The sequence below is a fragment of the Phytophthora cinnamomi genome (assembly GCF_018691715.1).
Source record: "Phytophthora cinnamomi strain GKB4 chromosome Unknown Contig25, whole genome shotgun sequence".
Taxonomy (NCBI): domain Eukaryota; phylum Oomycota; class Peronosporomycetes; order Peronosporales; family Peronosporaceae; genus Phytophthora; species Phytophthora cinnamomi.
This window is the reverse complement of record NW_027150958.1, coordinates 181,094-195,569: the sequence shown is the minus strand read 5'-3', so window position 1 is coordinate 195,569 and position 14,476 is coordinate 181,094. Positions and strand designations below refer to the sequence as shown.

The 14,476-nt window shown below is 51.4% G+C and overlaps 2 protein-coding genes across 2 annotated transcripts; one reads left to right on the top strand and one right to left on the bottom strand.

Moving 5' to 3' along the window:
* Window positions 1-4,050: 4,050 nt before the first annotated feature.
* IUM83_16842 (uncharacterized protein) lies at window positions 4,051-4,419 on the top strand (the record flags this gene model as incomplete). The annotated part of the gene is made up of 1 exon (XM_067941754.1): window positions 4,051-4,419. One exon carries the CDS (start codon window positions 4,051-4,053, stop codon window positions 4,417-4,419), a length of 369 nt encoding a protein of 122 aa, XP_067794412.1.
* Window positions 4,420-7,317: 2,898 nt separating this feature from the next.
* Window positions 7,318-7,609, bottom strand: IUM83_16841 (Pol Polyprotein; the record flags this gene model as incomplete). The annotated part of the gene is made up of 2 exons (XM_067941753.1): window positions 7,318-7,358; window positions 7,435-7,609. 2 exons carry the CDS (start codon window positions 7,607-7,609, stop codon window positions 7,318-7,320), a joined length of 216 nt encoding a protein of 71 aa, XP_067794374.1.
* Window positions 7,610-14,476: the final 6,867 nt, after the last annotated feature.

Genomic DNA, 14,476 nt, shown 5'->3' with positions numbered 1-14,476 from the left:
GTCGCCACACATATCACAAAGAATGGCGAGATGGCTCTCATTCTTTGCGGAGTATAACTTCCGGATCGAATACAAACCCGGAAGATTGAATGTAGTGGCCGACGCGTTATCACGTCGGCCGGACTACGCGGAAGCTGCCGACGTCAATGCCATTGACGTCATGCGATCGAGCAAACCCACATCGTCCCTGTTGGATGATGTGAAGGCCGCGTACGCGCACGACGCGGACGCGAAGCTCTTGCTGGCCTATGGCACAGCGCCTTTTTACAAGTCCCGTCAGAAGCTGCCCAAGCACCTTCGGGCGCGTGCACACCGATATAGGGTGCACGAGGGACTGCTTCTTTATAATGCAGTCGACGACAACGCGATCCGCGTTGTCGTGCCAAATGACCATGACCTGCGACTCAGGATCATGTACGAATATCATGATGCCCCGACTGCGGGACATCTCGGACGTGAGAAGACATACGTCCTTCTCACGCGCGACTTCTACTGGCACCACCAGTATAAGTGGGTGCTCAAGTACATCCGTGCTTGCGAGGTATGCCAACGTGTAAAGCCTGCGCCATTAGCGCAGGCTCCGTTACAATCACTACCGACTCCGTCGGAGTGTTGGAAGTCCATGTCTTTGGACTTCATCTTTGGTCTTCCTCCGGACAGCGGAGGGAATACCGGTGTTGTGGTCTTCGTCGACCGCTTCACCAAGATGGTGCATCTTGCTGCGGTGCCGGCAGAGGTGACCGCGAAGCAGACGGCCCGTCGGTTCGTCGACATGGTGTTCAAACACCATGGCATGCCGATCGACATCGTGTCGAACAGAGACCCGCGCTTCACAGCGCACCTGTGGCAAGAAGTGTTTACACTTCTTGGGAGCCAACTTTCTATGTCGACTGCGGACCATCCGCAGACGGACGGCCAAACCGAGCGCGTGAACCGCGTGCTCGTCGACATTCTGAAGAGCTACGCTCACTCGTTCCAATACTGGAGCGAGTGTTTGTCGGTGGTGGAGTTCATCATCAACAACTCGGTGCATGCCTCGACCGGGCATACACCGTTCTACGTGAATGCCATGCGGCATCCACGTCTACCGAGTTTACACGGAGTGATGGCTCCCACTTTAAGTGGGGGAGGATCTACGACTGCAATACCGCAGCCGCAGAAAACCGCTGACACTTGCACAGTGTCAGCTGCAACAATGGACAAACCACATGAGTCTGCGCAGGGCGCAGACTCCTCCAACGACAAGGACAAAGACCACGGGTCTGCCCAGGGCGCAGACACCGCAAAGAACCACGCAGAGGCCGGGCCTCTAGCAGAGAGCGAGCTGAATGACTTCAGCTCGGATGCAATCAGTTTCCTTACCAAAAGACAAGCCGTGATTCGGTTTGTCCAAGACACAATAGCAGCTTCTGTTGATCAACAGAAGCTGAACGCAGACAATGTGGGCAGAGGCAACACAAATGAATTTAAAGTTGGCTCATTAGTTTTGTTAGCTACTCAAAACCTGCCTAAACATGCAGTTTCGGATTTCGGAGCAAGCAAGCTTGCTCCGCGCTTCATCGGGCCGTTCACTGTGTTGGCACGGCACGGCAACGCATACACGCTAGACATACCGTCTAGCATGCGCCTCCATCCGACCTTTTACGTCGGACGGCTGAAGCCATACCTGCAGCACGAACCATCTAGCTCGGCTGACCCGAAGCCTCGGCAGGAGCCAAGGCAGAAGCGGAATCCTTGGCCTCGACGACGAGCAGCCTTTCCTCCAGCGCGTCCGCGCGCTGGAGCAACCCCTTCATCTGGGTCCCCAGCTCGACCTGGATATTCGAGGCGGTCTGCGAGACCGCCGCAACCTGGGCCTTCTGGTTCGCCAGCTCCTGTTTCAGGGCGGCGAACTCAGCGCCCTGAAGACGCTCCACGGCGGTCACCCGGTCGTGGAGAGGCGCATACTGATCAGCCCGGGGCTGATCATACCCGGGGCGTGTTCCCACCCCCGCCACCGCCGATCCGTGACATCCGCGGCTCAACCCGCTGGATTGTTGAGCGGATTGTTGACCATAGTATCCCGAAAACGAACCCTCAAGGGGCTCGTTTTCGTATTCGTTGGAGAGGATTTCCTCCCCATCGAGATACATGGGAGCCGCGGAACGTCTTGCTGGAGGACGTTCCGGAAATGGTGAGGGCGTACGAAGAGCAGTACGCGCTGGCGCAGCGGAAGTAGTGCGAGCGCTGCGATCATCGCTGGCGCCCGAACCCTCACGTGCTAAGAACTTAGCACGGAGCTCTTTGAGACTTTCGGGCACACGGAACGACGTGTACCCGTTCGGGTCGCGGTCGCTCAAGCGGACCGCGCCTGGGAAGCACTTCGTGCACTGAAAGCCCTCGGGCACAGCGCACGGCACATCCGCCTCCTCCGCAGCAACGTGGAGTTGCTCCAACTTTCCACGCTTCGAGTACGTCTCGAAGCGATCACGCGCTTGCTTAATCCGATCACGGTAAGCACTCGGCCTCTTGTTGAAGTTTTCAACAAAGGCGTTCCAACTTTGACAAAGTGCCTGCCATTCGGGCGCTTTGCTGCGAGAAGATGTCTTCTTGCTTTGGAACCATCGGAGCTCATGGAAGAGCCCGATGTAATAATCGCGCCTTTGATGCGTTTCCGCATCAAAGTGCAGCTCGGCAGCCACAGCGTCATCTTTGATGGCGCCGCATACGTACAGCGGCACCTCATTCGGAGGTACCGAGTTCCCATACCGGTCCGTGATCTCGGACGTGGTCGGCATCGATGGATCGCGCGCTGCAGGCGCAGCGCGCGGAGTACTGAGAGCCCCAGCAGAAGCGAGTGGGGTATCGCTCTCAGTTCGCGAACGCTTCGAGCTCGAAGCGTCCGATTCGTCCCCTTCACGCGGGCGAACGTTCTTAGCGTGGGGGTCGAGCGATTCGCTCGACACTGAGTCTTTGCGCTTTGAGGGCGAGTCCTCCTCGCCTTCCATATCTTCATCGTCGTCGTCGAAGTCGACGACGTCGCCGTACTTCGCCTTCTGGCGTTCGAAGTAGTCGTCTTTGGAGAGACGACTCCCCACCGACTTTGAAGACTTCTTCTGAGGCGCGCTCATCGTTGAAGGAGCGCGGATTTCTTCTCCAAACGCGGACAATTGACGAATGGTCAATTGCGAAGATTGACGTGCGGAGACCCCGCGCGTCTAACCTTAAGGGGGGGATGGTGTAACGGGGTTACACGTACAAGTGGCTGCAAGCCACTTGTGAATTTAACAGATAGGTTATCTGTTAAAAGTGTTGGATACTTCCTCACATTGGTGTTAGTCACACCAATGGATACATTGAAGTGGACCACCACAATGAGTGGTCCACACATACTCAAATATCCTATTGGTAGAAAGCAGCATCTTTCTACCAATCAGAGACATGCATATTAGCGGGGCTCTGACAGCCAGCCGCTGTCAACCCTTTCATAGATGATAAAAAGTTTTAGCAGATTTTAGAGGAAGATCAATTTACAAACAATACAGTTCACATTTTACCTAATCTAAGTCACTTGGAGTCTTATCTGATTTAAATTATATTTGTGTATTCAAATATAATTAACTCAAGTTATTACTAATACCTACGCTTCCTCATACACGTGGCGCAACGTGTAAGCCAAAGTAGTGAGTCAAGTTAGACCCACTACAAGGGGTCTCAAATGCTCCTGGAGTCTGGGACTTCTACAATCAAATAGCCGATCCTCACATCCAAGGTTCATAAACTCGCCGAATTACCCCAAGCGCAAGCGGTCTGAGCAGCGAGTCAAGTCGCATCTTTATAACCTTACCGTAGAGACCAACGCCGTCTCAGTGGTGTTTGCTTCTTGCGAAACGAGTCCTCTTCTGTGAAGAAAGCCTACCCTCCCTCGCTGTCAGATTCAATGTTCGAAATTATTATGCGCTAGACTCGCTCGTGTAGCTGAATACGCGGCAAATCCTGGAACCTGGGGCCTTTTTCTAAGGTTCCAGATCTCAGTTTTGTCTGAACGGGGCCATCTCTTCGTTGCGCGACATGCCACTCTCGCAGGTGGATAATGCGTTAATACGCTCGATGTATCAGCTCGACCCAATTTGCAGCAACACCCTCATGTTGTACATCACGTATTTGGTCCCCTTGGTCGAAAACCAAATTGTCAACAAATTGCCTTTCTTCTTCGGCATCATGTTTGACGGGTGGACCGATGTGTCTACGCACGACATCGTGGTTATCTCCACGTTCATGGCGAACGGAGTGTACTACGAGGTGTTGCTGGGCTGTTCCCCTCCGTTAAACGAGAAGTCATACACGGCGGAGGAGCACTACGCTCTGCTAGAGTCTGTACTGGGTATCTACGGCAAGACGATCAAGTCTCCGGCGGCGACAACTGCTCCACTAACATGACACTCTGACTTAATGGGGATTCCTCTGACTGGATTCGGGTGTCACAAGCTGAACCCGGCTGTAAAAGCCTACCTCGCTCGTCGGCCAGCAGTAGAGAAGACGATTACAAGGGTCGACAAAATTGTTTCCCAGCTGCGAAATCTGAAAGCTGCCGTAGCGCTCCGCGAGCTGACGTCGCTGACTCCAATCTGGCTCAATGTGACCATTATGACCGACCTGCAGAAAAAGGGCCAGCATATTGGCGCTGTCCACTATACTTTTGGTCTAATGACGGAAGATTATCTTGAGCTCAAGGATTATCTCGCTGCTGATGCAGCTATTGCGGACAGCCCGCTCTTCGAGTCCGCGGTGGTCAAGATCATCAACGGGGAGAAGGCTTGTCTCACGGTCGACGAAAAAGACCAGGTTGTCTGCTTTTCGCTGCCTTCGGCCTCACCAGCGTCGGCGACACAGCGTAGTTCAACTCAAAGTGATGACAAGCGAACCTATACCAGTCAATTACGTGAACGCAAGCGACAGCGGATGACACCGAGCGAGGAGTATGCCGACCTTCGTTTTATTGCCGGGACGTCGGCATCGGCTGAACGTCTTTTTAGCAGCGCCAAGCACGTGCTAAGATCGACTCGGAAGCGGTTGACCCCGGTATATTTCGACAAGCCGCTCTTTCTCAAGCATAACCGTCATCTTTGGAATGTCAACTTTGTAGCACAGGCGATGGAAGCAGCTTCATCGGGAGCGGTAACAACGCAGTACTTATGTTCGCAGTATTGCAGTAAATATTGCGAGCATGACCAGCATTGTAGTTCTTATTGCTAGCTTAATGGATATTCAATACATATTGCTACTCATAGTCCTCTTTACAATGACATCCCGTACATTTTTGGCCATCACTGTACGGAATGTAGTTGCTGAATCGGTCAAGGACCTTCGTAGCGTACTTATGCTGGTGGATAAATATCGTTCGGTTCTTACGGTCACGTTAAATAGACCAGACGGGTAGGAACTTCACCTCCCCTACATCTGCCATGGAGAATCGCTTTTTCAGGGAAGGTTTCAGTTCGCCCACGAGGGCTGCAGTAGGTTCAATAATCAAAAGGTCGTCCGGATAGACTGCGATGTAGCAAGTAACGCAGTTAGCAGTGCGTTTAAAGACGCAGCTGTCCTTAATAAGTTTGTGGAACCCAACACGTTCTCGGAAGGCAGATAGCGTTTTGAACCATACACGGGGAGCTTGTCTCAACCCGTACAGGCTCTTCAGGAGTTTACACACAAGGTGTTCCTTGCCCGGGATCTGGAAACCTTCCGGCTGAGCCATGTAGATTTCCTCCCCGAGCAAACCTGTGAGGAATGCCGTTTTGCCGTCCATCTGATGGATTTCGAGGTCCAGCAGGGCTGCAATGGTGAGGAGGAGTCTGAGTACTTCCATTCTGATAACGGGAGAGAATATCTCGTTATGGTATGCCATGTTCCTGACGGAAACCTTTGGTCACAAGACACGCTTTGAAGCTGTCAATTTCACCTGTGCCGGTATACTTTACAACATAGACCCATCGGCTTATGATAATTTCCCGCCCTTTTGAGCGGGGTACTAGCATCCAAGTGTTACTCTCTATTAGGGACTTATACTCTAATTTCGCTGCTTTACGCCACCGTTTAGTCTGATCGGGCTTCACTGCTACTCGATACGTGGGTGGCTCTGTCACATACCGAATAGCTAGTAATGTGTACGGTAGTTGTCTGCGCTGCTCTCTGATCTTCCCTAGAGTTGAGGGTGACTTCCTCGTCATCGTTAGTGAGACGGGGCTGCTTGCTAGCAGGGGGTGAGGAGGAATCGGATTTGGCCTCTGTTCGAAAGGAGTAATGTATTTCATTCCGATCAAAAGCCTCCCTGAGCGATGGTAGTATGTGGGGAACGGCAGTGGTAGACCTACAGAAGGAGTCACTGCAGGCGCAAGATCTACAGCAGGAGTCACTGCAGGCGCAAAGTCTGCAAGAGGAACCATTGCAAGTGCGGGACCCCTTATGTTTGCAAGTTGGTCCTTTTGCAAAGCTGGCGTTGGCTTAGAGTTGAACGCCAAGTCAGCTAGAGGGGGAACTCATCCTCATTGAACACTACATCACGACTACAGACAATTGATATTCATCAGGCGATACCCTTTCTTGTGATCCGGTATGTCAACGTTCATGCACAGTCGTGCTCGAGCTTCAAGCTTGTCCCGATACTGTTCCGGGATGTGTACGTATGCACTGCATCCGAATACCTTCATGTAGGTCATGGACGGGATATGGCGGTACCAAAGCTCATACAGGGTTCGGCCATCCGTTCTGGAGCTGGGCGTCATATTGATCAGTGTGGCAACATGACACACACATTCAGGCCATAGCTGTTTTGGAAGCTTCCCGTCAAGTAGGAGTGCTCGCACTCGTTCCATGATTGTACGCATGTGGCGTTCAGCAACACCACTCTGCTGAAGTGTGTACGCATCGGTAAACTGTGCAGGAGTAACGTACTTCTTGAGGATCATATGACCAAGTATTTCGTACGCTTTCGCATTGTCTGCTTGGAGCCGTTGAGTGTTATGGTTTACGATAAGAATTCGAGTGTGTTGTAGGACGTGGACGTCCCGCCTGAAAATATTCTGGGCTTTTCTCCAAAAGTCTTCGTAGCAGTCGTACAGCTCACTACGGTTCTTGATAGGGTAAGTGAACATGAATCGAGAAAAGGCATTGATAAAGATTAGAAAATAGCGACAGCCAGTGAGACTAGGGACAGGGAACGGACCACAGATATCTGAGTATACTTTTCCAAATGAAATGATGCACGTTCAGCAACTCTAATAGAATAGAATGGGGCATGGTGTGACGTGCAGGCAACACAGAAGAACTGAGCTATAGAATCTACAGGCGCAGCATCATCGTGTCCACCAATGACTTGGCTCCTAGATAGATCATGCCAGATGCGAGCGTTAGGATGTCCAAGACGTTTGTGAAAAAGCAGAAGAGATCTTTGCTTACCTTTGGCCATGAAGGCCGTAGCAGTGGTCTTTGACTGGGTTTGGAACTGGTACAGCTCCGTGTTGGTCGCCACGAGTGCCTTGAGCTTAAAGGACTGGTCAGTCGGCACAGCACAGTGGTTGCGATCGAAGTTGAAGCGGTAGTCGTGTTTCACAGCGGCTTGGACCGACTGCAGGTTGAAGTGCAACTACGGAACGTACTTGACGCTGTGAAGGGTGAGCGTCTTCGAGTTGCCTTTGGAGTCAACGACTGCGAGCTCAACTCGTCCAATTCCTTCGATTGGAATCTGGTTGTTGCCGCCAACCGTGATGGAGCCACCACTCGCTGCGATGTCGGCGACCACTGGGATTCAGGCGTCACGTGGCGCGTGCATCCAGAGTCAAGAGTCTAGGTGGGGTCGACCTGAACGTTGGTTTGGGCTGTCAGGCTGATAGGAGGGTTGGCCGTCGTAGCAACAGCAACGAGCCGATATTGCGACGCTGCTGACGGAACACCTTGAGCTTGTCATCATCATCGTCGTCGTCATCTGAGTCAGGGTTCAGTGAACGGTTCTTGCCTTGATCAGGGTTGCGATTATTGCTACCGTTGCCATCATGCTTGTGCTTGCGGCTACCGTAGTTTTTATCTAAGCGACCGTTGCCGCCGTTGATGTTGTTGTTGCTGTTGTAGCGCTCTTGGTTTTGGTTCCAGTTCTTGGAGTTGCGATACGGATGGTCTCGCTTCGAGTTGCCCTTGAAAGCGAAGTTCGCAGGCAGTACGGTGCCAGCCTTCACTCGCCCATCTCAAGGTCCTTTTGCAGTCCGCGGCATTGACGAATGTCGTGGCGTGGACGGTCACAGTAGGAGGAGCAACTGTTGTAACTGTTGTGATCTTGGCCTTAGGGGGCAGGTGGTTCTGTTGCCACTAGTGCACGCTCGTTCTTGGTGGCGCTAGTCTCAAGTGTCCCCTCAGCAAGCGTGTACCGTTCTTGGGCCTGTATATCACTGACCTTGCCCTCGATACTCTGCTTCAAGTCTTCGTACGGGATATACTTCCGTCGACCCTTCCAAGGAGGTCGTTCTTACACGATTTGGGCATGGAGTGAAACTGGTAGATCGATTTCTGCGACTCTGCCGTCACCATGTCGGTGGCTTCTTGCGCGACTTTCATTGCATTCTCCAGCTTCAAGAAAAACTCAGTCAGATCGGAGCCCTCCTCGTACCTGATTTCGATCAAGTAGTGCTGGATGAAGTAGGGGTCGCCGTGGATTGCGGCACCCTCATACTGCTGGAAAATGTCCTGTAAGATCTCGTAGAATGTCGTGAGATTCTACACCAGACGGACGTGAGTGTTGTCCATGGTTTTCATCCAAAACGCTTTCGTCTTGGCTTCTTGCCGACGTCGCTTGCGCGGATTCAGAGGCTGGATCTTCTCTTTAGATCCACGCTTGTGTTCCTGGCGCGCTCGGCTCCAGTTGAATGGGCGAATTACCGGGATCTTCTTGCGCTTGGCGGATGTATCGGAGTTGTCGCCGGAGTTTCATCGGAGTCGGACCGTGGCTTCTCAACTTCGCTCTCCTTGTCGTAGGCCACCGCGTCCTAGTCAACTTCGACACTCTCAGACGGCTTGGGCCTCGGTGCGTCGTCGGAGTCGGACACGTCGCTGTCGCTCTCATCGCTTTCTTCCTCGGAGATGCCATCTTAGGTGGGCTTCTACACGTAGCCGAGTAGATGTTTGCCGTAGAGGGCCGCGCACACGCGAGGTTTCTACACGTCGAAGTTCTTGGTGCCGATGAGGTGCGGGAAGTCGTCGCTTGAGGATTGGCTTGGGCTCATAACCTATAAAGGCGAGAGTAGGGAGCGTAGGGACGTAGAGCAGAGTATGTAAATAAGTTGGAGCCGTCAAAAATCAAAGCAAGTCGTATTAGTGAAGAGAGCTCCTGCCGGAGCGCAGATGGCTGGTGCAGACCTTGTTACTATAGGAGACTGTATATCATACTAAATACTACAATAGCAGCTTTAAGAGGGTCTGAGATAGCTGGCTAAGAGCGTTTAGGTACACTGTACCAGAGGTCAAAGATGCTACTTCAACAAGGATAAAGCTGACAGACGAGTATCGAGTCAGCGTTTCACATGCCCCGGTTGTTTCGTACATCCCGCCGTACACGAAGGACTGTTTTAATGTATGGGTTTTCTTTCCTCAAGAACCTTAGGATCCATTCAAGTGGCGAAACAAGGAGGACTTTTTCAATCGAATGCCAGATGCTACGACTTAGGGGTGCTAATTCAAAGCCCAGGCGACGTCATGTAGCTGAACAACCTGTTTGACCACTCCGTATCTTACCGAACACGGCCGAAGAGGACAGATGGGACGGAATATTCGGTGCCGTGTTCATGCAGGCGGTAGACAAGATTGACTCGTACAAGTACGCGACCAAGGCCGCTTCTGGTTCTCGACGCGGGTCGATGGATGCGTGGTGTTCATCCAATTTTGCAAGGCCAATTAAAACATTTATCCATTTTCGAGTAGAGATCTCAAACATATTTTATGTGGGTTTTTAGGGTTAAATTACGCAAACAATGCGGTGGTGGTCTCCGATTTACTAAAATGAAGTCTAACATCGCGAAAATAACATTTTATTATAAATCCCAGGGGCATATTTTTGAATATTTCCCAAAAATTTGACTTCTGTCTCTAAGTAACATTTTGAATCGCCAGTGGACTTAAGTAACAAAAGATGGAGTTCTTTCTTATACCTACGCCTCTTTATTGTCGGATGCTGGAGCCTTGCGCTTTTTGGTCTTTGCTGGAGGCTTCTTGCTTGGCGCTCATGTATTGTTTTGCGCTGCCTTTTTCTTTCCAGACGGCTCTGCCTCGAATGAGTCGTCAACCATTCCACGCCCGTCTCGATTTTTCTTGGCTGCCGCCGCCATCGCAGCGCCATGCGATATGCGAGCTTGCATCGCCGACTTTGCGGTACTTCCCTCGGCTTTGCGTAGAAAGGGTTGTCCTGGAAGCGTGCGGCCAAATAGACTTGTGCATTTGCTCTTTCTTCTCGGCATTGACAGGCGGTGGAAGGTAGGATTTCGATGTGGTATGTCATGATTCGTACCTCCTTCTTCTTCGCCATCAAAATTCCGTCAATTTTTCGTCGTAAATCCTGCTCTTCTACATCCGCCTTTGGGCCCTTCTTGCACACCACAGTACCTGGCTTAGTACTATCCCTAGAAATACCTGGTAATACGGCACGCCATCGAAGCGCTAGTAGAGTTTAGCTAACACTGGTTTGTACGATTCGGACATATTACTATCCCGCGGAACATTCAATGCCGTTGCGTTGACAGCGTCAATGATGTGACCCATCGTCCAACACTCAGCAGTGACCACGTGATTGCGTATGTAGCCATAGCCACGGTCACACGAGTTTTTCAAATGGCTTTTTACGAAAAACTTGAATTCCACGTGCTCGAAAATGCACATGTCAACGAGGGTCAGCAAAACCTTGATCACGTAGTTGTTCTTGGTTTGACCCGACCAGTTGTCTGCGTACACAGTCAACTTGGGTTGATCAGACACCACGAGCGTTGCCTTTATAAAATGAACTAACATCCAATTGATTTAGCTACTGCTTTTGCCAGAAGTGCCCTCGTCGTAAATATAGTTCGTTTAAACTCCGTCATTTTCGTAGTAATCCAGAAACTACTAACAGACAGCAGTGACCAAAATTATCATTTAGACGGCGCATTGACTACGCTGGGGATAGTTAAGTTGTGAGAGTAGTCCATGACAATCGCCGTGTGCTCGCTAGAGCAGGAGGACCTGTCACGTTTGCACTTGCGCCTATAAGTAAGTCAAAAAGTTACCAACATCCACGTTAATTACTCCAAATAAATCAAAATGTTACATACGTCCCCATACAAATCTTACCGTATTTGCCGAACGGATTCGGTATGGTGACCGAGAGCCTACGTCTTTGTCCGTCATGACACTGCCACTCATCCCAGCGTGGTAAATAGCGCAAATGTCACAGACATTGCTGTGCGGAGTCCGAATCCGTATCGTAGGGCAGTGTAACCTAAGTATCCACCGCATCATACCTCTAGCGGGTTGGAAAGCTAGTAAACCACTTCGCTAGCCAAACTACACGTCGACCTGAGCCGCATTCTTCTTGAGCTTGCTCCCGTGGTCCTGGCGGCCATGCAACCGCCACGAATCCGTTTCTTGTAGCACTGTAGTGTCATTGGTACTGGTACTACTCCGTAGCAGCGAGCGAAGGCTGGTCGACATACTTGATCAACGAATGGAATGTAGTAGTGGAACCCCTCGCGTTCGCCACTCCCTCGCTTGCGGTCGACCGGTACTTGCGTGCACCGCCAGGAGCGTACAGAGGCTAGTATGCTTCTCTTGCTTGGGCATCCGTGACAGCGAGCACAGCAGAGACTCCAACCCCTTCGCCTTACCTCGATACACGACGATTCTCGCGCTCATCGGGCGGAATAAGTTCCGCCATTTGAGCGTTGATATCAGTGTTGAGCAAAACGCTGCTTGAGTCATCTTCCGATTCGTCAGTGCTCAGCGCGCTCAACGCAGTCAACGCCTCTTCATCGCTGTCCTCATCACATGATTCCAGCGAGAATGCTTCATCACCACTGTTGTCGCGCTCGCCACTCGAACTAGGCTCGCCCTCCGCACCTCCTCAACGGATCGTAGAGCAGGCTAGGTCTTATCATGGCGATTCGTCGCCTTCGTTTTCGCTGCGGCGGGCAGCAACGGGGGTGAACCGGCAGCATGCCATCGCCTGCTTCGGTCCGGGTAGGGGCGGAAGGCTCAGTGCCAGCAGTTGAAGACAGCAGCGGCGAAGGTGGTGACAAGGAGGTGTGCCGCTGGTGCGTGCGTATCCTTGCTTGCAAGCGTGTCCAAGAATGAGAAGCAATCTGCAAGTGAGGGCGTTGATACAACCCGCTCAAAGTTTCGAATTTTGCGAAATGACCCGTTTCTCAAATCTTCGTTTACGTACGGTTTTCAGTCGATCAATTATAACGCTGATTGCATCAATAATACACAAAGGCGCGTTTGCACCATTTTGTTTGCCGTTGTTTCGTATTGACCTCCCAGCCAAATGGCGGCATTCGAGCGTCTTCATACTTGCAATTAGCTGATTCAACTGGGCGGAAACTTGGAAATCCTCAACCGCTCGTTTTCAGATGCCGTCGTAGATGCGACGTACAGGCGACGCACTACTCGAATAATGTCGTGTGACACGTCTCCTTCTGATTCAAGGAGATACTGCTGCGAGTAGCAGAATGCAGTGAAAGCAGACCGGATCTCGCCATAGTTTTGACTCTGCGCACAAGTCGTGCATCAGGTGTAGATGTCATTTCAAATGGTCTCGCAAACATGCTTTCGCTCGTGTACAGCATGAGCTACGGTAACAACGAATCCACCTTGAGCTTTCTGCGCAACGTGGCATCTCGCATGATTGCAGCGTTGGAAGTCTCACACGGATTTATTGACGCAGCCGTGTACCGCTGGTTTTCTCGTGGCCATATGAAAGTAGCACATGAAAAATACCAAATTATTATCTCTTCACAGCACCTCATGCACTGCGTTCCACTAGGATGCATCTGCGTCCCCCATGACGTATCGTACGCAAAGTGACTTCCCGGCCACCTCTTACTTAGTAGCTGCTGCTGTTGGGGAACGATGAACATCGCAAGTAGATGGACGTGCCTCGCTCTGTCAAAAATGCCAATAACGACCACAAGATAACCCACTTGGGTCAGCTTGTACGTAGCATTCAGGTGAAAGATAAATGACCCGGGGGTAACAATCTGCTCGGCGCAGTAACGACTTGGAACTGACACCAACTACGAACGGATCCCCACTCCCGTTACCAGTTATTGCGCTTCCGGTTCTGTCGCATCGCGACGTAAACGTAAATACAGCTGTTTCTTATTCTCCTCCAGTGAACACAGCCTCCCTTATTTTCTTGCACACCACGTCAAGGACATCACTCCCACCAAGCTTACCGGTGACGTAATGGTGAGCGAAGCGTTGCACGCTTGACAGTGTCGGGACTGCCACCTCAGTGAGGATGTAACGCTGCAGAAGTGCGTTCCGGATCCGCTTCGGCGTTAGGCCTTGGACCGCATATTCCCTCACAACTTCCTACATGGTGGGCATCAACGAAAGGCGGCGTAGAGCACGAGCAGGCGTCAAGTGGTTGTTGTCCTCTCCGATTGTAACTAGGCTTTGAAGCTGGCATGTCATGGCGCAGACTACTCTGTATCGAGAGCTACATTCTTGCATGTCTTGCGCATACAGCGCACGCGCTGAACACGCACGGCATGAGGTGCTGGCACCATGCAAACGTGGGGCTGCCATAGCTCGCTTTTCTCAGTGCACTAGGTCTTGAAATCGGCCAGTAGAGCTGCGGCATCGGCCTGTGGCGTGGCGGTCGCGACGAGCTGTCACGGGTGGCGAGGGCGGTGAGTATTCATTATGAGCTCGAGTAGAGTGGCGGGGATGTCGGGGTTTGTGGATGTTTTTACAAATGAATTGGTAGGAGGAGATCGATGCAAAGAAGTTGTTGTGATTGGCTTAAAGTCTACATCGTAACTCGGATCGCCACGTCGCGTGTGTCACTGAGCTTGGGAAGGTGGAGCCCGGTGCTTATGCAGTGTTTGTGTCGTTTTTGCGGTGCTCCGGGAACAGTGCTGTTGTTATTCCGTGCATTTGTTGGTGCGGACAGTACTCTCTCTTTTTTACCCAATTCGGATGCCCCTTTAACTGTTACAAAAACTATTTTCACACAATTATTTTTTAAAACAATATTGCAATAAAGTTTAAAATAATGGACCCGAAATTCAATTTTCGCTGAGCTGTTAAAAAATGCTGTAGGAAAGTTCATAACAAGTGAGCATGAGCCGGCACAGCAAGAATGTGAAGCGACCTGCAGTCGCGCGCAGAGTGAAATCTAAGCTTGCTAAAGTTTTGGCGAGCGAACAAGCAGCAAAAGCTACTTGTGAAGGAATCGTGTTTTTATGAAGTGAGCTGGTAGCCC